A 27,010-nucleotide genomic window follows, 5' to 3' on the forward strand; every position below is an offset into this window, starting at 1 on the left:
CATCAAAACCATCTTAATACTCAAAGTAAAGTTAGGGTTTGGAGGTGTTATACCTTCCATGGAGTGATTAGAGTAGCTAGGAAGCCTTAAGAAGCCTTGAGAAGCCTTGAGATAGCTTAGGAATGCTTGGATCTTAAAGGAAATCAAAGAAAATAAAGTTAGTAATCTTGAAAACACTATTCATCATCTTCTTCCTTGATTTATTGGAAGAGATTCATGAAGAAATAGAAGCTTAAACTCCTAGGATATGCTTATCTAATCATAAGGGACCTTGGGTAATTACCTTGCAAATTAACAAAGCTAGAAACTTGATTTTTGGAATTTTTCTCCTTGAAAAAATGAAAAAGCCGTGAGCTATGTGTTCTTGGGAGAGCATTTGCTTTGTTGAATGTTTTTGTGGTGGAAAATGAAGTGAATGGGATATTTGGATGATTTGTTGGTTGTTTAAAGTGAGTGGAGTATGACTAAGCATGACATCATCTTGGTGACTTCATCTCTTGCCACTTGTCATCACTTGATGGTGGAAGCATCTTCTTATGCTAATCCTTGCTTAATTGTTTGGTTAATGACCGCTTATCTGTTATACGGTTCGCTTAATTTTCGTTCTCGTTTATCGTTTGAGGGATCATACCCAGGATCTTATTACTTGGGTTCCCCTAAACCTTTCTCAATATATTATATTTCTTATATGATCCTCTCTTATAATCCTTGAATTTAAATCCTTTTTATCCTGTTACCTTATACTCAATTCTTTCGGTACCTGGTGGATTTTCGGGAAAAATCAAAGTGTTCGAATTTGGATTCTGACGATCTTTACATACACTTATATACCATATAGAGTACTAATAAGATCTCAGAATAACAATAAAAGAACCTCTACAAAGTGTGGTATGAAAAGTTTTCTTATTCAGCATAATCAGCAAAATCACTATTCATAAGGGTTTCAAAAAATTCCAACAATTGGGGTTATTACGAGGGATCCCGACATCTAATCAAGTATCCCAAAGCCTACTGGCGCTGAAGAACAACAACTACAGGCTCAAACAATAGTCTCGTCTAATCATCTAGAATCTCTCTCAACATAACCAGCATCCAGCAAATGATCTTATGCAGCCTCCGGGCCTCAGCATCAGCATCACTAGTGGATGGTCCCTCATCCAATCTCCTCCGGGCAACCTGCTCCACCAAATGAATCCTAGCTCTCCACTCCTACATCACTACTGAAGTCCTCTGCCTAGAGTCTCGAATCAATCTATCCACCAAAGCTCCCAACTCAGGAATGCGGGAGTAAACAAAGTCTCGGTCCTGGGCTAACTTGCCACCAACACTGACAGGTACAGTCTTAGGCATCTCAGACTCTGGCTCAGGGGCAGGGGTCTCTGAATCTGGCCTCAAGGGTGAAATCTGCATAAGGATTTCACTACTCTCAGAAGGGTCCTCCTCTGGGTCTGAACTAACATACACAGGCTCCTCTGGAGAGGGTGGAATGGGGTCCACTGGGGTATCGGTCAAACTAATCTCTGAATCTGAGTCACTACCACTACTGGGATCCTGAGAGAAAACACAAAACAGCAACCAAGAAACAATGTTAGGGTTAAATAAAGCTTCCAGCTAACTCACACCCTAACTCTAGTTTCCACACTTTCCTTAGACTATACCTAATAGTCTAACTCAACTCTATATGAGTCGAACTCTCTCGCGATATAAATATACCCAAATACCATTTTTAGACCTAACTTGTCTCAGGGACTAGATCCTGTAGCTCTGATACCAACTTATGACGCCCTCAATCTCGGGGTTAGGAAATGAGGACCTACACACCTTTAATCTAATAATTAAATAAGCATAAACCCCGATTAACTACTAACAGGATCAAACAGGATAAAGTATGAGACAAGATTACAATTATCAATCATACAATATATAACTTACAACCCCAAAATAATATTAAATAAACATAATCGATTCCGGCTGGGAACCGACAGATAACCCATTGTATCTTTACAGATTTCCTTCTAAGCGCTTGCTCACTCCGAAATACCACTACCTGCTCTGGAAACCGGAAGCCCTCAACACGATAGGGACCACCAGGTACGCTCTTACGAGTAGTGCGCCTAAGCCCGTCCATCTTCTTACTTAACTGCCATGGTTAGTTTAAAACAAAACATATGAGTATAAAACTCAGCAAGTAACTATAAAGCAGTTCTACGATATCAAATCCACAATATACTTTACCAATCTCAGGGCATTCTACTCTATTTACTCTAGGTGGCAGATTTCCATCTTTTAGGTTAAGTAAGGGTTATGAAGTAAAAATGTGGGGCTTTCAAGGAACAAGGCTCAAGCAGGGTGAAAGCCGACATTCATCACAAATCGTTAAAGGATCAGAACAGATCTTTCAGAAAAATGAAAGCAACAATATTTCACTATCAAGAATCAATCATATGATCAACAGATAAAAAAATTAGGGTTCTCGAGCTTTAAGCTTTATATTATCACAATCAACTCTTTTCAAAGCAATATAAATCATTTTCATTTTCAAGAATCAATTACTGAATAGGATGTTTCAGTTCCTTTTTAAATAATCAATATAGAACCCTTGATTGGATCACTTTATCTTTCCATTTCATTATAATACGGGTGATCAGCCCGTACCGACCTCCATCCGGTCTTTAAGGTACCAATCGGCATAATTTCAGTCTTAAGTTGGACTAGCCCCGCTAGCCTCTTACCATGACTAGACTAGTCCCACTAGCCTCTTACGTCCCAATCCAATCCATCGGGAATTCGTTTGGAAAACCTCGAGTTGGGAAAAAGATAGGTTTTCTAAAATTCATTTTATCATTACCAAGAATATGAAATCATTGAGACTCTTTCGATTTAAAACTCATTCTTAAGTCAAATTTCAAGAAATCAAAGTTAAGGGAGTGATTCAAGACAAGCAAAGAACAACTCTAAGGATTCTGTATCAAGGATAACAAGGTACTTAAATTAGAAGGATCAACATCTGTTTCAGGGATCAATAGGGTGATCAAGAAATAAGGTATCATTAAAAAGGGTTTGCAAAGGTAATTATAGGGTTCAATACAGTTCATGGTTTAACAAATAACTTGAACAGAAAGGACAGGTTACCAAATGGTTGAATCGGTAAGCTTATCAATAACAGTTTATCAAGATCAAAAACAGGGTATCTCAAGTCATTAACAGGGGTTCATTAATTAAATAGTTCAATACTCTACATGGTATGAACATTAACCTCTCTATAACCATTTCACAAGTAATAAGAGTTACTTGCCTGAATTTGCTTTCCTGAAGGTTGAACTACTGCCACCTAGTATTCCCTTTCCTTTCCTAGCCTGAATGCCCTCACGCTCCGAATCTACAATAAAAACCAAGATCTTAATCAGTTATCAACTCTCGTTCCCGGAATGATCACTCAATACAATAGCTCGATTATACCCTTGACTCGAATATACGAGTATAGCTTATACACATAAGCACATAGCACATCACACGTCATATAATTTACTCTTAACCTTTACACATTTATATACTCGACCATCGACTTATAAACATCCTTCTCTCAACTCGAAGTCAAATCATACTTTATATTAGTACACATAGCTCTTTATACTTGAAATTCATATACGAATTAAACAAACGACAAAACTTACAATAACGGCCCTAAAGTCATCTTTAAGCCAACATGACAACCATAGTTAGCACAAATCAATCATCCCCTTTCTTTTATACCTTAATTCGAACCAAATATAGCAAATCAAGCAAAATTTTACGTACAATCCTTAACTAATCTTCATGATCAATTCAAGCACTTAATTTAGAATTTGACCTTTTTAACTACTACACACCATTCGACCATTCTACAAACATCACCAATAATCAAGTAAATTTCATACCAATTTCATATAACATATAATCAATCAAATAATGACATGCATTATCAATTCCTCTTTTAAATCAACATGCAATCTCATTTCTTCCTAGTTAAACTTAGATTATACCAAAATCAAGTCACAAAAATCAATTTTTCCCTTTTGTTATAACAAGGTCGAACCAAAATCTTCATCATGCAAATCCTAAATTTTAATTTCTCAAGCATCCAATCAAATATACAAGCCCAAATATCATAAAAATCATTTTTATCAATCAACAAGTCATTTCCATTATTAAAATCATTTTTGATCTTCAAAAAAAATCAAAATCCCATTCGGGTTTTTCAAGAAGTAACACATGCAAACATTTTTCTTAATCCTTAAATCATTAATCATCCTAATATCAATCCATAATCACTTTAATTAACAAGAATCGAATCATTAACTTCCAAGACCAAAACCATTCGGGTTTTTCAAGAATAACACATGCAATAATCAAAAGAACAAGTTTTGGTGTAGTAGAGTTCAGTATTTACATCATCACTCACCACCGGTTCACCGGAGTTCATCACCGGCGACGGTGGCCTCACGGTGGTGCCCTCATTCGAGGGTATCCTACCATAATACCTCCGATTACTTCTAAAAATCATGACAACAAGCACATACAAGACATGATCACCACAATTTCACATCATCTTGTTTTTACTAAATAACAACTCGGCATAGCCGAACCTACACACACGCACACAACCGCATGCAAGTATCAAACTATACATGCAAGTGGATTAAAGCTCACATATGGAACAAGAATGAAATTCTATGGAAGAATCTGTAAAAATCAAGTGAAGGAGAGAGTTATATTCCGAGAGAGAGAGAGAGAGAGAGAGAGAGAGAGAGAGAGAGAGAGAGAGAGAGAGAGAGAGAGAGAGAGAGAGAGAGAGAGAGAGAGAGAGAGAGGAGAGAGAGCTTCGAGAGTGAGAGAGAGATGAGAGAAAAAGAAATGAGAGAATGAGAGTGTGGCCGAGTGGAAAAGAGAGGAAGGAGGAGGAAATGAGTGTATATATATGCTTAGAGGGCAGGGGAATTTTAGTAATTAACTAATCCCCTCTTATGTTTGATTAATCCTTTCTTTTTCCCAAATAAGATAAAAATCAAACATAAAATATATCTCTTTTGGAAAGTTAAAAATTATTGCAAATGACAATTTTAATATGTAGATCTCGAAATTAGCTTTCCAACCATTACTCATAATAAGATTTTGAGCGTACGGTTGATTTTATATGATTTTCGCAAGCTCACCTTAATAATAATATTTTTCCACATAAAAATTAATTTAAAATGCAATGACCACCAAATAAATCCATTCATCATTTTTAAAAAGTCTTTAGGACTATTATGAATATAACAAAACAAATCCCATGTTTTTATCTTACTCAGATAATTTTATAAAAATGCGCGAAGGTTAAATAAACCTTTATTTAAATCAAATAATTCCTTTAAATTCATAAAAATGTCACAAATCACGTAGTCATGCTCACAAATAAGAAATCACATATATATGAACATATAACAACTCATATCTGATCATAAAATTTGTCTTTCTTTAATCTTTATCCTTTTCTATGCGTACCGGGTCACGTTCAGCCTAACGGCCCGATGCTCAGCGTTTCAATTACGCTTCTCATTATCATTATCGACCGAAACGTCACTAGGACGAAATAATTTACTTAAACATTCGTTTCACACAATCACTCATATTTCACATTTTATATTCTTTAAATCCTTATTAGGACGGGTTCCGTTCTACATGACGGCCCGACAACACAGCTTAATTCCTAAGCTGACTCTTTAAATTGGAACGTTTTTATTTACGCTCCTATATTCTAATATACAGCAAAGACAATTAATCAACACTTAATCACATAATTATAATCACATCTCATAATCATACTTTATTGGCTTAATTACGTCGCAAAATTCTCAGTCGTCACAAAAATGCCATCCTTAGTGCATCCCCCTAGGGTTTATCTTAAGTTATCGATATTCTATTCTTAATTATATTTTCAAAAGGTACTTACATTCTTCAATAGATAAATCAAATCATCTACCCCTAATAAGGGTATCTATTTAAACATTCTCACCTTGATAGTTTATATATAGTTTCATGCTAACATTCTTTTTCAAACTGAGATCAATCTATATGGCCTCCAAAAGACAATAATGGTTAACCGTTTTTTACAAAATTTGGTAATGGTATCAAGGATATTTTGGAAGATATTGGTCGTGTTTAACGTGAATTTTTTATTACTTATTGCTTTTCTGAAAGATACTAAGCTCCTAATAAAGTTCTTGTATCACACTGAATTTTTTTTACCCTCTCTATAAACTTTGATTGATCATTTGTATCAGTCAAACTATGTCGTTTCCTGCTTCACCACTTCAGGGCGAGCATGGAGCCTTCCCATATTAGGGGAGCGACCAATTTGGGTCTTCTTGACTTCTTTTAGATCCACCATCAGTTTCCTCCTTCCTAAAGCGATGTTTGTAAGACTGGTGTTCGCCTCTCTTCTTCCCGTCGTCTTTAATTGAACTCAATCTTCTATGGTGCGATCTTCTTTTAGTTTTGGAGACGTCCAACTATGAGGTTCAACTGCAAAGGCCCAAGGCTCGTCTGTAATTGCAGGACTTCATAGATAATCACCTCCTTGGCTAAGGATAACATTCCGCTATCAGCTATTTCCTTTGATTACGAACACAGGTATAGTCACGGTCCACCTCAAGTATCAGACGCATCATTAGCTTGTGAGTGCAAAGTGCAGGATTACTTCAAAGTTTTTAAAGATCAGGCATACCTCTGAAAGTCTTCATTACCCAATAGGAGTTGTCGAACCAACTTTCTATTATAACTCGAACATGAGAGTGATTAATCTTCTGACATTGTCATCATCTTTCTCCGCAATCAGAACTTCTTTGATCTTGTCATGGCTTCATCCTTGGAGTGCACATCCTTTGTAAAAGGAGCGTCTATTTTAGAAAGCGTATTCATTATTTAAAATGCTTGTCCAAGCAATTCTTAAAATAATAAAATCCTTCTTGCTTTTTCCGGAGCTTCAATTAGTTGAGTTTTCCTTTAAAGGTGCGTCCACGCCTAAGATCGCCCTAAGGGCGATATAGTTCTGGTGATAACGCCTTCTTCTTCGACCATTCTTTTCCTCATCATATTTGGAATTTCCCTTGGTAAGTCTTCTAAGCTAAATAGAATTCCTAAATCTTCCAAAGTGAATAGAAATCTCCAAACAAATAGGTTTCTTCAATCTTCTAAACCAATTAGATTTTTTCATCAAAAAATTCGTAGCTGCTGTTTTTCTCTTTTTTTAGGCTATTAAACTTGGATTCTTGTCACCATATCACATCTGAATTAAAGAGAATTCGAAATTTTTTGCATAGGCTGTAAGATTGTCCAAATCTGACTTACGGAACTCGAGATAGGACTCAAATAGTGTAAGCACCTTATCTTGCCCAATAAATCTGAATTTTCATCCAACGTAGTTACTTCATAGCCGCGACCACAATCTTCAGATTTTGTTCGACCCCCTTGACAAAATCATCATATGTGATCTCCTTCGTCGTTGTGGTAGTGGCCGCGTTCGCGGACCTTCGGATCTTGCTGTAAAGGTTCTTCATCATGGTAAGACATCTCTTCCTCATGAAGTTGTTGATGATGAGCATTGGTGGTTCTCCGCTAACAAGCAAAGTTTTGCATTTCTGGTAACGTTCATCGTCATGTTGCTTGAAGCATCCATATTCATGTCATTTGAAGCGTCCATATTCATATCGTTTGAAGGGTATATCTTCCATAGTCTTCTTTCATTAAAAACCATGAGAACCATGGATTTCGTGGTCACGAGATACATGACAATCTTTGTGTCCGTGTCCAATAATGTTTTTACTTCGAAGACCATGAGAACCATGGCCTTCGTTGTCACGAGATCCGTGACAACCTCCCATCCAACTTCAATAACTTTCTTCCTTTGAAGACCATGAGAACTATGGCCTTCGTCGTCATGAGGTTCGTGACAACCTCTCATCCAACTTTAAATAGCTTTCTTCCTTTGAAGATCATGAGAATCATGCCCTTCTTCGTCACGAGGTCCGTGACAACCTCCCATTCAACTTCAACTAGCTTTCTTCCTTTGAAGATCATGAGAATCATGGATTTCATTATCATGAGGTCCGTGACAACCTCCCATCCATATTCCTTAGTTTCATTCCTTTGAAGACCATGAGAACCATGACCTTCATTGTCACGAGGTCCGTGACAACCTCCCGTATATATTCCTTAGTTTCCTTCCTTTGAAGATCATGAGAACCATGACCTTCGTTGTCATGAGGTCCGTGATAACCTTCCGTCCATATTCCTTACTTTCCTTTCTTTGAAGACCATGAGAACCATGACCTTCGTTGTCACGAGGTCCGTGACAACCTTCATTCATCGCCAATAGAGTTGTAGTCATTATCGTGAGAGTTTCCACCATTATTGGACATATTTTCCTCCTAAGATTCGATTTCATTCAAGCCCCTCCTTCTAGCGCCAATTTGTTACCGAAGGAATTTGGTTAATGAAGATTTGAGGTTTGTGGCCAGAATCAAGATCTGCAGCGGTGGTCCTTCTCGGTAAGAGTCATCGGAGTGTGGTGATTCTGATGAATCGGGGGCTGAGATCGCAAGGGTGTTTGGTGGTGGCGTATAGAGCTCTCACTTTCAATCCCCTACAATGTGTCTACCTGCTTCCTTTTATAGAGGATCAAGCCCTACGTAGTTGGAGAATAAAAAATCTAGATAGACTTGGCTTCTCATTTTGTGGCCCAATAGGAGTTGTAAAACCAACTTCCTATTATAACTCGAACTTTGATTTGCTTTAGGAGTACCCAGCGATGCGGCCTAGTCACAAAGGCCCAAGTCTCAGTTACGAACTTCAGAACTTCACAGATAAGGAAACTCCCCAGCCGGTGGATATCCCCCGCTACCACTATCTCCGTCGATCGTAACCGCATGTATAGCCATGACTTACTGCAAATTCTTAAGCGCATCATTGCCACGCGATGAGGATAACCCACTAGACTACAGGACAAGTGATCCCAAGCGTATAAATGCAAAGTGCGAGATAACACCAAAGTCTCTCGTAGAGGACAACCAGGCGAATGCAGAGACGGGACTCCCAAAGCACACACTAAGTGCTTACGATCGTTCCCCTACGAGGATAACCCGCAAGACTACAGAACGATGCCTTCAATATATTTTTCGGTATGTCGGCTCCCAAAGGCCCCCTTTCATTTTTCGAACGCGCTCTAAGAAGGTCCCTCCGGGGCTCCCCTCTTCACTTGTATCCTTTTAATGTTTCATTCACTTCTTAGTTTAGTTGTGGGAGAAACATCCTTGCTAGTCCTTCATTGTTATTCATCTTGTATTGCAGAGCGGCCACCTCGTGCTGTTGTATAGCAAGGGGTGCGCCCTAAGGGGTCCCGGGACATTTCTCTGGAGCCTGGAGCATTCCTTCCTTCTGGATCGCTCTACTCCTTCCCCTAATTTCACAACAACTTTTAAAGATTTCTTCACCAATACTTGTTCGTCGTCGTCATCTTCTACTATAGCGGTTGTCGTAACATTCTTGCCATAGAGGTCGTCATAACATTTTTTCCATAGCGGCCGTCACATGCTTCCTTCACTAAAATCATTATATTCTTCAATATAATGATCGCTGTAAACCTTTATGCAGAACTACGTCAACGAAGGTCGTGATTCCTCGTCGCGTCGTAGTGGTCGCCCTAGGCGCCGAAGCTGCATTTTCCAAGCTCATACTTCTTCTTGCTCGATGGTGATCCGATCCATTTTTTCAAAGATTCGATAAAATACCCATCACTATTTTATGGTATAACAATAACAATACTTTTAAGCCTTAGACGAACACGCTCTTAGCACTCCTCGTGGAGACGTGGTTGAGGTGATAAGTATAAACATTTTTTTGTCTAATAGTAATACATTTATATTATATTTTTTATCAAACTTAAAAAGTTGAAATTTTGGGGCACTAATTAATCATTGGATTTTTTCCCCAAAAATATTTTTTTTGCCATTGTAGTAAAGTTGATATCTTTTGAATAATGCCAATCATTGCAATTTATAGATTTAATTTAGCCAATAAAAACAATTGGAGATGCAAACAATAGTACTAAATTGTGAGAGAAGTTTTAAGTGGTGTTTGTGCATAGGCCTGTCAATGGATCGGGTTTGGATCGGATCGGCCTAAATTCATATCCATATTCATTTATTTTTTCGGATTCGGATTCGAATCGGTTTCGAATTTTTTATAGGCCGATCCATATCCGGATCCGTTCGGATCACGGATTTCGGATCGGATATCCGCTCCATTTATGTATATTTATTTTTTAATTTCAATTATTATGAAATCTTTTAAAATTGACAATTTCGAAAAATATTAAAATACAAGTAGAATATAACGAAGTCCAAAGATAAATTACGAACTAAAATTCGTTTTTTGAAAGAAACATACTATTGGATTGTATAATATTTTAATTTTAACAATAAAAAAAATTGATGTTGCAAAATGAAAGTGTTATATGAATTGAAAGTTGGGTTATGCGGCTCTAAAACGTAAAAGAACCAGGGTTATAGAAATGGACTATACTATAGAGATCGAACCGAACGAAATATAGATAATGGGACTTGACTCGAGGATAATGGGACTTGACTTGAGGATAACGGAACTTGACTTGGAAATAAAAATGTTATATGAATTGAGACTTGGGTTATGCGGCTTTAAAAGGTAAAAGAACTAGGATTATAGAAATGGACTAGACTGAAATGGACTAGACTACAGAGACTGAATCGAACGAAATATAGATAATGGGACTTCACTCGAGGATAATACGTTTAAAATTAGAATTATTAAAAAATATTTTTATTACATTATATATATATAAACCGAACGGGTTATTAACGGATCGGATCAACCTAAATCCATATCCGCTCCATTTATAATCGGATTTTTCTTATCGGATCGGATTTTTAATAGGTCGATCCATATCCACTAAAATGACCTTGGATCGGGTCGGATCGGATTTTCGATCCATTAACATATCTATTTGTGCAGGCCTTGCAGGTCTCCTAGTGGAGGAGGTTCTTGTTGTTGAATATTGGTGGTGTGCGTATACGTACGTACTGATGCCTGACATGGATGTTAGCAATTTGGTCTTGTTTTAATAATATATGGGCATCTTCTGTTACCTATGGTTCTATCTATAGCTCCCTGAAGAAAAGATAAAATAATGCATTGTCCTATATATTTATATATGTTTATGTATATACATGAAGGCCATTTGAGAGAGAGGATGGCTATTTGCTCTGCAAAATTTCGAACTAAGTTGTCTGCAGAGAAGCCTTCCGGTACATTCGACCGAATAATGACTACGATGATATCTTCCTTCAAGGTAATGTTTATGTTCTGCACTCCTGTAGTTGTACTAGAACTTAGTTGTGACTAACCAATGTTTACATTTGTGTGTAACTGAGCAGCAGCCATTCCCATTACTAAACAAGTTTCAGCATAATCCCATGAGAATTGATGTTCATAAAATATGGAAGAACTCTTCAATGAAAATATTAGATGCCATCGTCGACACAATGTTCAAATTTGAAGACCAGCCATATTTGGAAAATCAGGTAATTTCTCAACACAAAATTATGGCGAGGTTGTGTTTATACTGTATATCAAATATCTCGAAACTTCAACTGAAACAACTGTTTTTCCAGGGCAATTTTGCTCCGGTTGAAGAGATAGGCGATAAAATTCTTTTAAATGACGTCCAAGGGGCATTTCCTTGTGAATTTCCGGAGGGTACTTACGTAAGAATTGGTACGTTCGATGACTATTAGAAAGTAACTAATGCGCATTTGTAATTGTTATTCATTCAAAAAAATGGGGTTTGTAATTAGTCTTGTTAAATAAAATCTGATAAAGCTTCACCAATATTTTGCAGGTCCAAATCCTCTATTTGGTGGATTAAAATCTGCAATATCAGGTCTTGGAAGATCAAGTCACATATGGGTAGAAGGAGAAGGAATGATTCATGCGATCTATTTTGAAAAAGATAATTCTGATGCGATATGTAGAATCTACTACAACAATAAACATGTTCAAACTGAGACATTCAAAATGGAGAGCGGAAAGAACAAGCCCTGTTTTATTCCAACAGTCGAAGGTGATTCTGCAGCTGTTTTGTCTGCGTACCTCCTGAATATGGTATGAACGTGGAATAGCTGATAATCTTAGGCTTCAGCTACGTATATAAATTAAAATTATATTGATTATTATATTTCCCTGCAATAAGGTTTTCTAAATTGGAAATGTCATTGAAACATGATATCTAGTTTATTGGGAATCTGGGATTGATACTCATTTTTGCAGTTAAGGTTTGGAAAAGTAAACAAGATCATTAGCAATACCAACGTTTTCGAGCACTCGGGGAGGTATTATTCAATTGCTGAAAGTGACATGCCTCAGGAAATAGATCTTCAAACACTTGATACATTAGGTGAATGGGATATTGGAGGAACTTGGAACAGACCCTTTACCAGCCACCCAAAGGTATATACAATTCATTCTCAAACTATTAAACCATTTAAGAGCATGTCCAGCATCTTTACAATACGAGTTCCTAAGTTAGAATTTAGGGAATTTAGAAAAATAAATGGTGCTGCAACAGTGTTCTCGTGGTTAACCCCTAGGGAAGAAATGAATCGAATATAAGAGTTTTCCCTTTTATAATTTGAGTCTACGTGATAAGCTTTGACGTTAACTTAAGTTTAGAGTAGCAACAGTGGAAAACCATGATCAAAATGTTTTACTAATCTAACTGTTGTTCTCTCAGATTTTTTATAGTTCTTAGGCCATGTTTGTTTCGCGGTATCAACGATTTTCTGAATACTCGTTTATAGCTATTCTGGACTCTCCCGGCAAGTTGATGAAAATATTTTAACTATTAACTCGCACATGCATAAAACCGCTTCTTGTTCAGCATCATGTTTCGAGTCAAGTAGTAGTTTTTAGATATCAGAATCAGTAATCATGTTGCCTAAAATTTTCTCAGCGAGTCTCACATTTATATGAAGAATAAATAAACAACCAAGGCAACAATCATCTGCACTAGATTTTTTTTTTAAAAGCTAGATTTTAACTGACAAACGATGTGAATAACGTCATTGGTTTTAGTTGCTACTTTATTTGTGAACAAAATGTCTTGTGCCACAGAAAGCTCCAGGTACAGGGGATCTAGTTTTTATGGGATTTGATGCAGTAAAACCTTTTCTTAAACTCGGTATAATTTCAGGTAATTAAGTTCGACCCCGTATTATATTCAACTTTGTTCAATAATGCAGCCGGTAAATGTAGTTATATTCAACTTGGTTAAGAATTTCTAACAGTTCTTGTCTTTTTGATCAGCTGATGGCATGAAACTGGTTCACAAAGTGGATGTTAATTATAGGAGGTCTAGCCTTACCCATGATATAGGAGTTACGGAGAGGTACATTTGTACAATTTTATAATAGCTTTGTTTTGTTATTAAATCATTCATTAATATTCAGTTAATCAGTTTAAGGAACCTCACATTGCAGGTACAATGTTTTACTGGACTTTCCATTGACGGTAGATATAAATCGACTCATCCGAGGAGGCTCGTGAGTGTTACTTTTATTTTCTTTAGCATACTTCTTTTGTTGCAAGACTAAGGATGAGAGGAATTCCCTGAACTACTTCTATTTGCAGCTGTTTTTATGAGACTATTTAAGTCTGGTCTTTTTCAGTAATTCAATGTGCTATGTAGATTAATAAGGTACAATGATCAAGAATATGCAAGGATCGGAGTGATGCCACGATATGGCGATGCAGAATCTGTTCAGTGGTTTGATGTGCAACCATGTAGTGCATTTCATATCGTCAATTGCTTTGAAGATGGTAATGAGGTAAAGAATAAACAGTATAATTAGATAACCAGAAATGTCTGGCATGAATTTTGTTATTTTTCTGTGATATATATTAAAACTAATGGGCAATCATAAAATTCTTTTGCAGGTAGTAATGTGGGCCTGTAGAGCTTTGGGATCAGTGATACCAGGACCAGATCTAGGGCTAAATAAATTTGAGTACTTCTCCAATGGTTTTAAGAAGCTAGAAAGAAATGTTGATGGTGAAATATCACAGGGATTATTATTCTCTCGCTGTTATGAATGGAGAATGAACTTGATAACAGGGGATGTGAAGGAGAAGAGTTTAACCGGAACAGAATATTCCATGGACTTTCCTATGATTAACGAAAATTTTACTGGAATCAGAAACAAGTTTGCATATGCACAAGTTGTTAATACAGAAGCAAGCTCTGCATCTGGTATTTACAAATTGTTTTGTATTATCAAATTAGTTTTGAGAAGAGGAGTGTATATTCAACTAATTTGTACATACTAATAGGCATGGGAAAGTACGGAGGGCTGGCCAAGCTTTATTTTGAGGAAAAAGATGAAGAGTTACTAAAGATAGAATATCATGCCTTTCCCGAGAATACATTCTGCTCAGGGGCAGCATTTGTCTCTAGGATCAAAGACTGCGAAGAAGATGATGGATGGATAGTCACATATGTACATAATGAGGATACTAATGTATCGCAGGTAAATCCAAAGTGATGATCATATTTCTTCCCTTTACTACTCTGGCATTGCAGACTAATTTTAAATCTTGCATTTCAGGTGTATATAATTGATGCCAAGAAATTTTCAGAGAAGCCAGTTGCCGTGATTACGATACCAAGCAGAGTTCCATATGGTTTTCATGGAAGTTTTATGAGAAAAGGAACTGCATAAACAAGTTTTAAGACACTGAGCATCTTCAAAAAACTAGTAAGAGTGTGTCTGTGGTAGATCTTGTGCATTTATAGTAAATCGAGTGAAAGTGAGGAATGATGTTTTGTTCATTCACCATTATGCATAATATATTTCTCAAAATTAAGAGCTTGAATATATGTGAACATTATTCACATGTTGAATGAATAATTTCAATATAGCGTCAGCAATTTCGAAAAATATTGACAAGGATGTTTAGACTTGTTGACTAATAACAACTTTTCTTGCTTAATATGGCTGGCTTCACTGTATATTTTGCTGGCGCAAAAACTATCGCAACTAAAAGAAAATGAACTGAATTAAGGCATTAGCATTAGAAAGATTATTGAGGCATTACAGGCCAACTACAAGACTACGACTATAGTAGAAGTCGTCATGAGCGATAGCGAAGCCTAAGTCGGTAAAACAGGTTTTTTTATGTTGAAAGTCCCAGAACTAGCTCTGGATTTTTCTAATGTTGGCAATAAAAGGTTATGTATTAAGTTTTGTCGGCTCTCATCTATTAATGATAACTAGTTATTAGCAAGGACCAAAATCAAAAAATTAATATTAAATAATGACTTTATAGAAATTAATTTTAAATTATAATTAAATATTTTTAAAAAATTGTATTATTATTACAATTTTTTTTGAAATTATATATAATTTTCACTAACTCAAATATCATAAACCAACAAACTCAACTTTATTATGTTTCTATTGTCAAAAAAACATTAATAACCTTTTACATCAAAACTTAAGCTAAGTAATGATCGCACCTTTAGTTGGAGTAACATAATTCGCCCATAATTTAACTAAACACTAAATCAACATTAATAAGTAATCGCATATTAAATTTATTTTTGTTAGGTGAATTTGTATTTTTATATAGTTTGTAATCGCATATTTTTGTTAATAAAATATTATATATATATATATGTATAAATATGCATTTTGCTAAAATAAAATTCTCTTTTTATGAATTTAGAATTATAATATATATAGAATTTCATTTATATAAAAACAATATAAATATGTTATATATAAAAATAACAAAACCGGTAAAATAGAAAAATATCAAATTACCCTTGAATTAACTTTTTCAAGAGTTGTTTGTTGTGAATGCATGGGTAATTTGGTCTTTTGTGTCTTTCATTGCTATGGAAATAAGAACTAGCTCTAGAAATTACATTTTCCGTAAAATATTATATATAAATTTACAAGTCATATAGAAATAAAAATTATATATTTAAAGTTATAATAAGATTCAAAAACGGTAAAATCAAAGTTGGTGAAACCGAAAAAGGGTGAAATCAAAGTACCCCTTAAAATATGGTTTCATGTATTAATAACAACTAGTATATAATAATGCACGGTTGTTTTTATTATTATATGTTGTAAAATATGTTTTTAATGTATTGTTGTTGGGATTCGAACCTTATACAACTAGTATAATAATTTTACAATGCACCCTCATTATTTTTATCATTATATATTATTAATTTTGATTTTAATATATTGTTGATAGGATACAAACCTTATATTTGTTGTATAATAATTTTTAGGATTATATCTAACGGTTCTCATCGATTTGACAACTCCGGATTGAGTGACTAAGGACCCACAACCAAAATTTTAAAATTTTGTCTTTAATATAATAATATAAATATATGTATATATGATTTTATTTATATATAAATAATATAGACATGTGATACATAAGAATCAAAAAACGGGTAAAATAATACATATAAATTATAAATTACATAGGAATATAAAAGAATAAAAATTATATTAAAAGATGATTTCATTTATTAATGAAGGTTATCGGTGAGATTTAAAAGAGTGAAACCAAAAATTGATGAAACCAAAAAAGATAAAACCAAAATAACCCAAAGTATATCACTTATGCACAAAAACCACCATCTAACAATAAAATTGCAAATAAAATTGCATGAAGGTTGTAAGACCTTGCACAATTCCCGAACACCAAAGAGCCCGGGAAGGCGGTAGCACTCAATTACTAGTCCAGTCTAGTAGTTGACTTTGACAGTTTCTTCAGTGTTGATAAACTAACTAGTTAGTTGACTTTAACTAGTTAGTTTCTTTTAACAGAGAATGCTGAAAGCTTTTTCAGTTTGATGACCAAATGCAAGCACAATCTAACTCTTTTAGTGTACACTACGTACAGACACCCAGGAACACAAATTTTCGTGCCTTGAATAGGTTTTGGCACTACAGAATTGCTAGGTCTCATTTCACTAATAATATTTAATACATCACAGCCAGAATACTTGCAGATTTTAGTTCTTGTTTCTGCCTTTCTGGGTCTGGGACAAGTAAACGATGCCTTGACAGTATTTTCCGACAAATTAAAAATAAAAGACCACTCAATCTACCATTTACAAATGTATCTGTGACTAGACTACCCCACCCCCCTCTCCAGCTGTAGCTATTTACAAGGAACCCCAAGATGATACCTTGCTGAACTCTTAGAAGCTAATACACCCGAAAGATGCATTATCTTGTTAATTTGTATAGCAATTGATGAGACCTCATAGTAAGTATCTATAAACCAGGGGGCTTGAGGAAGGGAATGAAATTGAATAACCCCTCAACATCAACACCAACATTAAGAGCACGATTAAGAACTTCTGGAGTATATGTCCTGCCTTTCCAGCTATTGAACCATGGACCTCCTCCAACTTCTACTGCTGCCATGTTGCTAGTCGTATCCAAAATAAGCTAGACCATCAAAAGAAAGTGTTAATATTTGTCAATTTGTTCTGCTGTAACTGTTAAAGTAACGAGGCACACAAAAAAAGGGATGCAAAAATTTGATTCAAATAAACAGAAAACTTGAGTGGAAAAGAAAGGTTGTCCGGATATCACATTAAACAATTATTCATCTGTTAAATAAAAAATAGGGAACATTTGTGGATTGTATAGAGTCGGCAAACTTGTGTACACGACACGATAACATGAAACCAAAATGACACAATAATTTCATGTTTGTGATTTCCTTTTTGGTAGACGAACATGAATTATAATTTATACAGGTACATTTAGTGTCGATTCCTGAATTTACACTCAGGTAAAGGACATAAAACGCAATGAAAATACACAAAATAAATATTTTAAATTATTTAATACATCTCACAAATAAATATGTATATTATATAATTTTCACAAAACCAAAATACAAAATACTTTTTATTTTAAGTTTAAAAAGGTTTGACCACACTTAACCCGTTATAACTTTTTAACTTAATAACATTTATATGAATCCCTAATGGGTCGTGTTTGGGTTTACATTCACGTACACGAAACACGAAAGTACATGATACGAACGAATTTCCAGGTCTAATATTGGGGTAATGTTAGTGTTACAATTAATAACAAAATGGGCAGTACTTTCATTCACAGTTATAGTAACATGATACGGTCCAGTGGAACAAAACAAACCTTCCCTTTACTGCCATCAACTCTCCGTTCCCACATTTTCAGTCTTAAGTCACCCCAGCACGTATCTTTACAAGCAGGAGCGAAACCAGATTCTGTAGTTGGAGCACGGAGTGGAGTACCTGGATGCTGAGTTTTAGCCTCCAACTCTATCTGCTCAGAAGCAACCCAAATAGGTAAGAAATGTAGGGAACAGCTAACCATTTTAAAAGCCTGAAAATCATGTAACTGTGGAAAAAGAATGTGTCTGGTTGTCTATCTAACCAAAGTGTGTGATACATCGAGAAATTTACCTTGTGGGTTTTGTTCTCTGCAGAGATTTGCCAACAACCCCATGGAGAAATTTCCCACTCAACTACTCCATTCCATGGTACAAATTCATAAAACACTCCTTCATAATGTACCCCAATCTGCAGCGATTATGCAATATAAATTATCAACCAAATAGCCCTTCACTTTCACTAATCAAGCTTAGAATTTCCTATTTACAAAGTGAACTCTGTAACCATCACCCAGATTTGACTTATAAAAAGTGTCAAATAGTGATGGTCAATACTCGATACATTTCCCCAAGCATCCATAGCATTCAAAACTGTATGTTGTATTTGGTTGGGATGAATGAAAATGCAAGGAATGAACGAAATTTGAACTATAACATGTTGGTTGTTCACTAGGAAGCACCGACACTCCAAAAAGGATGCCGTATGCGTGTCGGCGTCGGCCGTGTCCGACACGGCGACACGGCTGAGTACGTGTCTGACACGCCACGTGGCGTGTCGACAGAAAAAGGCAACCGATATGCGACCGACACGGGTTCGACACGCGACTGACACGGCCCACCGACTCAGCCAATATAAAAAAGCCCAAAATCATCTTAAAAAAGCCCAAAATCATCTTAAAAAAGCCCAAAATCTTTTTCTAAAAGCCCAAACCATCTTATATTAACCCTAATTTTGTGTCTCTGTCTTTTATAACCTCCCCTCTTCATTTTTTATAACCCTATATATATACAATCAAATACATACATACATCTATCTATATATAAAACACATAAAAATATTTTTTTATATTTTTATAACCTTTTTTTTGCCGTGTCCCGTATCCAGGACACTTTGATAATTGACGAATCCCCGTGTCCCGTGTCCCGTGTCGCCGTATCAGTGTCGGTGCTTCCTAGTTGTTCACATTTTTCATCCGTTCCTCCATTCCATTCCTAGCAACCTAGGCCAGAGCTCCAACACCCCATTTCGAGAAAGAATGCTCAATTCCTTCCCACACCAGTTTTCTTCACAATTTCTATCTATAACAAATTTGCACTGAATCATTCCTTTTGAAAATCTTTCCTCCTTTTCTCCCCAACCAAACACAACAGTACAACTCTCGATCCACAAATATTAAAGGGAAGTTTCCACCTTTTCTAAGGATACTAATAAATATGTCAAATATATAATATATCAGTCTTTCCAGGGAAGCCTCATCCTCATCTCTATAGAAATGAGGTATTTTTTCATTGAAGGTTACACCTTTAAGCTGGGATTCATTGGCCAAACAACTTCAAATTACCAAGATTACTGGTAAAATTCCAATTTTAAAGATAGAGCAAGATACATAATGAATAATAAGTAGCAGACTGCATAATGAATTTTTTTGCGGATTATTCATTAAAATACATTTGTTGACATGATTCTGCAACTGGCTTCTCCACATAAGCAATAAGTAAGAAGTTCTTGAAAGTCAAAAGACGTTCAAAGAATTATAGAAGTTACTAATGCTAACCTCTGAAAATGGAATATCCTAACCATTCCATTTTAAATCTAACATAAGAACAAATAAATTATACAATAGTGGCACAACTAATGCTGAAATTTAGATAGATATGTACCAAGGCAGCATTCTCAAAGTTCTCACTCAATCCAGGCAATTGCCTCAATCCACCGCCTGCTGTTAGTGCAACTTCGCCTGTAGCGCCTTCGAAGACATTACACTGAACCTGTAGAAAAAAATCATCTCTTATAGGTGAATAAACCACTGAACTATTATCATAAAGAAAAAAAGATAAAAAGAAAAAAGTAAAGATGAATATTTGCTTAATTTTAAAAATATCTACACCCCTTACACAGGAGTGACTATTGAAAAGTCCAGTAAAGTTTAACAAAAATGATCTTAAAATAACAACTGGCATATAATTTGATGAAGATTTAGCCATTATAAAGTTCAGATTTATTTCTTTACCAAACTACTGAATATTTTAGTTGTGTGCACGACAGGCATTTCAGACAGCACATATACTATTTTCATCAAAAAGTTTATGATGTTGATAATATTTGGTTCTTAGCATAGATTTGAAGCTATACAAATGATTTAAAGTTTTGCAACAATTATAGGATGGAGAAAGTTGAAAGATGCACTTGTGAGATAGAAGTCAAAAGTCTACAAAAGATTAGAAGTGACACAATGTTAAATGGAGAAACAAAAAAGGTCAAGAATGAAAAACCATGGGCACAGATAGTAAAAACCAGTTAGCTGTAATTCGAAGTAAGATGATCAAAATATTGGCATTGATTTTAAATCAGTTGCTATTTCCACCACATATCAAATTCCATATTCACCTGTGCATAAACTGTTACAATGTGGAATATCCAATTCAACTTCATTTATTGTAAATAAAGGCACAAGGCTTTTGTGCTCTCCTTTCTTTCTTTCCAGCCTCTTAATGCGTTTTTGGTGATTCTATAGACTTTACAATACGTTAATACCAATGAGCTTTATCCAGGAGAGGGAAAGGAGCCTTCCCATTAGGCTATCCATGTATCCTTCACTGGAAATTAATTTAATCTACATTTATATAATTGTGCCTAGAACTATGGAAGTTAAAATCTTAAGTGAAAAAAAACTACACAAGACATTTGCATCTATGCATCTATAGACTATAGTTACTTAGTTAGTGCTTTATACTACATTTAATAATGCATTGATGAAATACTCAATAGCATTAGACTGCTAACACAGCTAAAATAAACTGAACTTATAGAATAATTGGATACTGAGGGCTGAACGTTTACCCAGAACCATTTTCTTGGAAAGGCTCCTCCCCAGTTCTTTTCAGAGTATGAGGGAGCATTTTCGAATTCAAATCTTTCACCATCCCACTCTATCCAACCTGGACTGAATATTTATTGTATAAGATATCTGTCCAGCATCTGTCAAAGAACATTAATAATGTTCCACACATGCTCAGCATAATCAACATAAATCTTGTAATTGTTTTTTGTAAACAGACGCATCTATCCTGTATCTTTTAACGGAGACAGCTAATTTTGACAGTAATAGTGCATGAAAGCCATTTATTTCATTAAAAAATAATAGTATAAGCCACCAAAGTGGTTAAATTAAAATAGACCTTTTTACAAAGAGAAGCAAATCCATTGAATAAATTGGGGTTCATGTAATTTAATTAGAAACAATGACAATATGTGGCACTACCAATAACTGTTTGATTTTTTGGACAGTACTATAAGTCAAGTCTACTGGAAGATTCATGTCTCTAAATATGTCAAAGCGTATTCTCAAAGTAAAAAGAAGCATAATTCAAAAATAAAACACTATTCAAAAACTGCTAAACGTTTGGGAGTGCCCGTATCTTATTGACCAATATCTTAAAATTCCATTAAAGCATAAAAATATAATAATAGTTCCCAAATCACAGTACACAGCTGCATGCTCATGACAGAAATTAGTATTCACAACCATTAAGAAACAGTTATGACATGTGAAAGTATTTGCACACAATTTTAGACTGATACGGTAGATGAGAGAGTGAATATCTAAAGAAAGAACCCATATAATTATGACACAGCACGACAAATCAAGTACAGATAAATCATCAGGAAGAAAGAAATCAGTATAATGCCTGTCGAGAGACCTCCGGCCATGCATATCTGCCAATGAGGTTCAAACACGGGAAATGCAGCAAGCCATCCTGCAGTTGCTTTCTGTTTAGATCCAACATCACCCCAACCATAGACGGGACGAGTACTGTACTCCCAACGTGCAGTTTTTACAACTTCAGCAAAATTATTCCTGTACCAAAGATTAAGTCATATACTTATATCAAACATCCCTCAAAGCATGAACAAGTACACAGTTCTAGTTTCTTAGTGACCACCCCAGGTAACTATAACTTTTTACGAACATATACTTTATTTAACAAGAAAAAGAGTGATTTAAAGAATCATAGCTACAATAGGCATGAATTCAAAAACAACTCTAATAATATGTCCACAAGTGTACAAGCAAATTATCGGAAATGCAGCATTTGTTTTTTAATAAAGTGGGAATACAGCTTTCAAAAACCCAAAATATCACTTAATAATACATTCGATAATAAAGTTCAATAGTAATTATGTTGTACTGCATCTGCTCCTAAATATAGGAGGACACTCAAGGATGAAAATTGTGGTCTTAAATACAATTCATTCACATCTATCAAACAATTAGTTTACCCTTTTAATCAAAAAAATTAAATTTCCTGTTCTATGATTATTAATTAAACCAATGCATGTTATCAAATAACAGTAAGAGAACAAATTAGAGTAATTATTCATAGAATTTCTTATTTCCAGGTCATGAACACGAACGTAATAAGGTAAACAAAGTGCAAACCAAGCATGGACTAAAAGGGTTGAGCTAGATACCTTCCATCATCAGAAATCGAACCTTGGTGCCAAAATGGTGTAACTTGGAATCCTTCCAAAACTCTTTCATTGAACTCCTGTGAAGACATAAAGACCTCTAAAGAATCATTAAGATATGACAGTAACCCTACATTGTTGAACTAAAAGGGAACCTTCAACCTTGATGCACATAATCAAAGATTTCGTTGTTAATTATTCTACATTTATTTAAAAATTTAAATAAGCTGTAAATTACTTCGTTGTTGCAAAATAGTACAATTTTCCCTTTAAATACAGTCCAAGATAAGTACTAGGTATCAACTCCACATTTATAAGTTTACATTTACATAAGATTTTACTTGTTACCAAGTTATGGATATCTATTAAAACAGTACTCCATCAGTCCCACTGGATTGTTTACGTTACTTTTCGGCACGCTTTTCAATACTCATTTAAAGTATACTTCCATAATATTTTTCTTAAAAAAAACATCTGAAAAAAGTTTCATGTTTAAACTTTATTCAAAAAAACAAAAAAAAACATTATGAAACTATACTTTATTGAAGCCTCGAAATACGTGCAAACCGTGTACGTAAACTATCCAGCGGGACGGAGGGAGTAGTAATCTTCATTATTTGATAGAGTTGAACTATCTGAATTGATAAATAGTGTATAATAAATCCGTATATACACTGTGTCACCTACGGATTCTCTGCGGATATAGAACATTGTCCCCTTTTTTAACCCGTTCCTGCCACTCTCCTACATCAGATCTAGCTACAAGTTGTGGCTGGTCAATGATTAAAAGCAATGGACAGCAGTAAGAAGTGGCGGTTGTCTAGACCTAAGTTTCACTTTCAGCATTGTTGCCATCTAACAACAATTTTAGTATTTTATATACACGAGCAGAAATCCCCAACATATATTTAGGGACGTGACTACATAAGCGAACCCATACTTAATTTTTTAAGAATAAAAATTGGATTCCTGACCCTCAATTTTGCAATTATTATTCCAACAAAAGAGGACTTACCACGAAATCCTCCTTTTTACAGTTCTGCATAAATGAAGTTGAAGTGACAATTAGACCTTATTATTCCAACAAAAGAGGACTTATCACGATATCCTTCTTTTTACAATTCTGCATAAATGAAGTTGAAGTGACAACTACACCTTCAAACACCCAAAGGTGAGTAGTCTAATTTTTACAGTTATGTCTTATGTTGTAGCTTGTTAAGGGTCCCAACACGTGACTAGTCTATTTTCAACATTTATGTCCTATGTTAGCTTGTTTTGGGATCTGATTTGTTATAACTTATAGCCTACAAATACTTAGCTATGTCTTTTATATACATGTAAATGGATATTTTAATCTGGATGCAAATATATGAATAAAGTGAGGTTTATGTTGTGATCATCCCTTAAATAAACTCGATATCTCGTTTTATGTATGTAACCTTTCTCTTTAAATCCTGTGGATTCCGATATACTTTTTTCTATCTATGACAATCAGCCCTTTGATCTCTGTCTTAGCCATCAACTATTTCTCTAAAATCCTGCATTTGTATCGATTATGGATTATCTAAAACCCGTATTGTATTACAGTAACACCTTCAAGCCTAATATACCAAGAAAATTTGATAATACCATCTGTATCAAAGAATCCATAGAAAATACTAACCATTTCCTACTTGCAGCAGCCAAAAACCTTTGTATAAAATCTAAACTTGGTAATCACATCATAATACTATTTTTCTGCATAACTATATATTATTTCTCCAAGATATGCCGATAAAGGCACAGTTAGGATAAACAAAAGTTGGTAAAGACCACGAAAAACAAGGTCCTTTCATATTTTAAATTGAGCAAGAAAATCATATTTACCTGAGGAGGTGTTTCCTTATTTGGAGACTTCGAGTTATCTCTTGCCACAAAAGTATTTCCGAGCATCAACTCATGCCTACCTAAAACATTTACAGCCATTTTCGAAGGTAAGGAACTTGGCCATAATGTTTATTACTTCAGTGTACACAAAATGTTTGTTAACCAACACCTAAAGGCTTTCAACATTAATTCCAATAATCAAGAGTTATCAGGAGACCAACAAGTAAGAAAACTTCTGGTTCAATTGTTAATCACTGAGAAAGAAAATCAAGACAACACAGCATATATTTATAGGGTTTTATTTCAAAGTGGCAACTCGCTCCACAGAAGTGTCTTACTTGACAAACCATTCTATTCCAGAGCTCATTTATACCACTTCAATCATTATTTATTTATAGATATTTTTCTATAAAAGCACATGGAGGACACATTACCCAGTGAGTGTCACTTTCCCTGTTAACTCTTTTCTTGGTTTAGCAGAGCAATACATACATATAAGTAGTTTAACTAAGTCCTCGTAGAAAACGACATATCAGGTGAGATATATTTGCGCAACAATGGCCACTTTGATATAAAAACCCTATAAATAAATTATTTAACTCGGTCCAGTTGATAGCTGCCATAGTAATACTCATGCAGACAAATATAGATTAGGTAGAAGACATACTTCCCCAAAAGTTTTGAGATTCTTCAGATGATTGGACAATAAGCTTGTCATCAGCACCGAGAATTTGGGCCGCAACTCCAGTCCACCGAGGTCCATATTGAGCCTCCTCCAGTGCACTCAATTTTTTGCGAAACAAAGGATTGTGAACAGCATACATAAAACAAAAACTCTGCCTACAATCCGGTATTGCGACCTTAAAGTACCAACCTTCAAAGAATTTCCTACTACTTCCGTCAAAATGATACCTGACTCAAATCATCAATTCTCACACAAATCATAAGTTTATAGAAGTACATAACATAACAATCACAACAATATCAGATCACATGTGTATGCAGAAGAAAGCTTAATCAACCAACTTATTGGCGAGTTAAAGTTCAAACACAAAATCTTGTTCAATAGCAAACTTGAGGTGGGACGAGTTTTACAGATGTTGAAATCAATCTCGACTTATTACTTGTTAAACTCCACTCAGCTCGTTAAGATAGTTTACATTTATATTCTGAGCCTACTTAAATAGACTGCAAACAACTCAATCACCAAAGACCTCAAGTTTAATTAAAAATAAAACTGAATAAAGTAGCTCGCAATTTGAATACAGAGAACTCAATTTGATTCAGCTCGTTAACAGTTATATTCAGTTATATTAACTTGCGGTCAAACGCAAATTACATTTACAATTAATCCTACAAACAAATTAACCGTCACATAATAGTTCAGGAAATTCAGTTTTATTTAAACTTTCAGCCGAAACTTCACCAGTTACTAGTTGTGAATTGTTTACGTACTAATGGTAAATTAGCTGTTAGTCATAGGTAAGTTATTCATGTTAACAACCATTGCAATTTATCGAACTATTCGATAAAATAAATGAACAAATTCAAATTATATGAACAAACGTGATGGAAAAAATATGTGGAAATGAGTACCCGCTGTGAGGAGTGCGAAGATGACGATTAGTAGGCGTAGGTGTGTAAATAGGATTTACTGAGGGTTTAATTTGTGGTTGTGGTTGTGTTACATCCGTCTCGATTTTCGACACTGATTTGATTGTAGTGCGGATAAATTGAGAGTGATTTTGATAATTTAAACGTCTGGGAGAAGAGTTGAAAAGCTTATTGGGAGATATAAGATGAGAAGAAGTGTTGGTGTTAGAGAGAGCACAGCAGATGTTCATTTTCACGAGAGAGAGAGAGTGTGAAATTAAGTTGGAGCTTCGAGCCTGGAGGGTTTAGATTTCTGGTGAAAGAACCGTACCACCCTTGGTCACTCCTCGTTCACAAGTTTCTTACAAACACTCTCTCGCTCCTCGTTCTATAATTTATTTTTTTAATTATTGTTTTACAAAAAAATAAACATTATATTTTTATTTTAAAAGAATATTATTTAAAATTATTTAGGAAAACTTATTTTACGGAAACCTTAAAATATGTGTTGATTCCCGATATAAAAAATCTGGAGAGACGGAGGAAATATTAAAT

General features: G+C 35.0%; 2 protein-coding genes across 4 annotated transcripts; one reads left to right on the plus strand and one right to left on the minus strand.

The window, feature by feature from the left end:
• The first annotated feature begins 11,095 nt into the window (after positions 1 to 11,095).
• LOC141671006 (carotenoid 9,10(9',10')-cleavage dioxygenase 1-like) lies at positions 11,096 to 14,997 on the plus strand. Of its 2 annotated transcripts, none has more exons than XM_074477074.1 (12): positions 11,096 to 11,401; positions 11,490 to 11,633; positions 11,724 to 11,826; positions 11,951 to 12,213; positions 12,379 to 12,558; positions 13,222 to 13,300; positions 13,414 to 13,495; positions 13,587 to 13,649; positions 13,796 to 13,934; positions 14,044 to 14,356; positions 14,437 to 14,633; positions 14,712 to 14,997. In XM_074477074.1, exons 1-12 carry the CDS (start codon positions 11,240 to 11,242, stop codon positions 14,823 to 14,825), a joined length of 1,839 nt encoding a protein of 612 aa, XP_074333175.1. In that variant the 5' UTR covers positions 11,096 to 11,239; the 3' UTR covers positions 14,826 to 14,997. The 2 variants fall into 2 exon arrangements, with proteins under 2 accessions (XP_074333175.1, XP_074333174.1); XM_074477073.1 differs by having other exon boundaries at positions 11,487 to 11,633; positions 14,712 to 14,995.
• A 2,054-nt stretch (positions 14,998 to 17,051) lies between these two features.
• On the minus strand, positions 17,052 to 26,815 carry LOC141671382 (tocopherol cyclase, chloroplastic). Of its 2 annotated transcripts, none has more exons than XM_074477611.1 (10): positions 26,459 to 26,815; positions 25,530 to 25,774; positions 24,863 to 24,942; positions 23,000 to 23,076; positions 22,228 to 22,385; positions 21,368 to 21,465; positions 20,188 to 20,295; positions 18,599 to 18,715; positions 18,309 to 18,458; positions 17,052 to 17,588 (listed from the first exon to the last, which is right to left on the minus strand). In XM_074477611.1, the coding sequence occupies exons 1-10, from the start codon at positions 26,704 to 26,706 to the stop codon at positions 17,412 to 17,414; spliced, it is 1,458 nt and encodes a 485-aa protein (XP_074333712.1). In that variant the 5' UTR covers positions 26,707 to 26,815; the 3' UTR covers positions 17,052 to 17,411. The 2 variants fall into 2 exon arrangements, with proteins under 2 accessions (XP_074333712.1, XP_074333711.1); XM_074477610.1 differs by having other exon boundaries at positions 22,216 to 22,385; positions 26,459 to 26,814.
• Positions 26,816 to 27,010: the final 195 nt, after the last annotated feature.

Source organism: Apium graveolens, chromosome 7, assembly GCF_009905375.1.
Source record: "Apium graveolens cultivar Ventura chromosome 7, ASM990537v1, whole genome shotgun sequence".
Lineage (NCBI taxonomy): Eukaryota > Viridiplantae > Streptophyta > Magnoliopsida > Apiales > Apiaceae > Apium > Apium graveolens.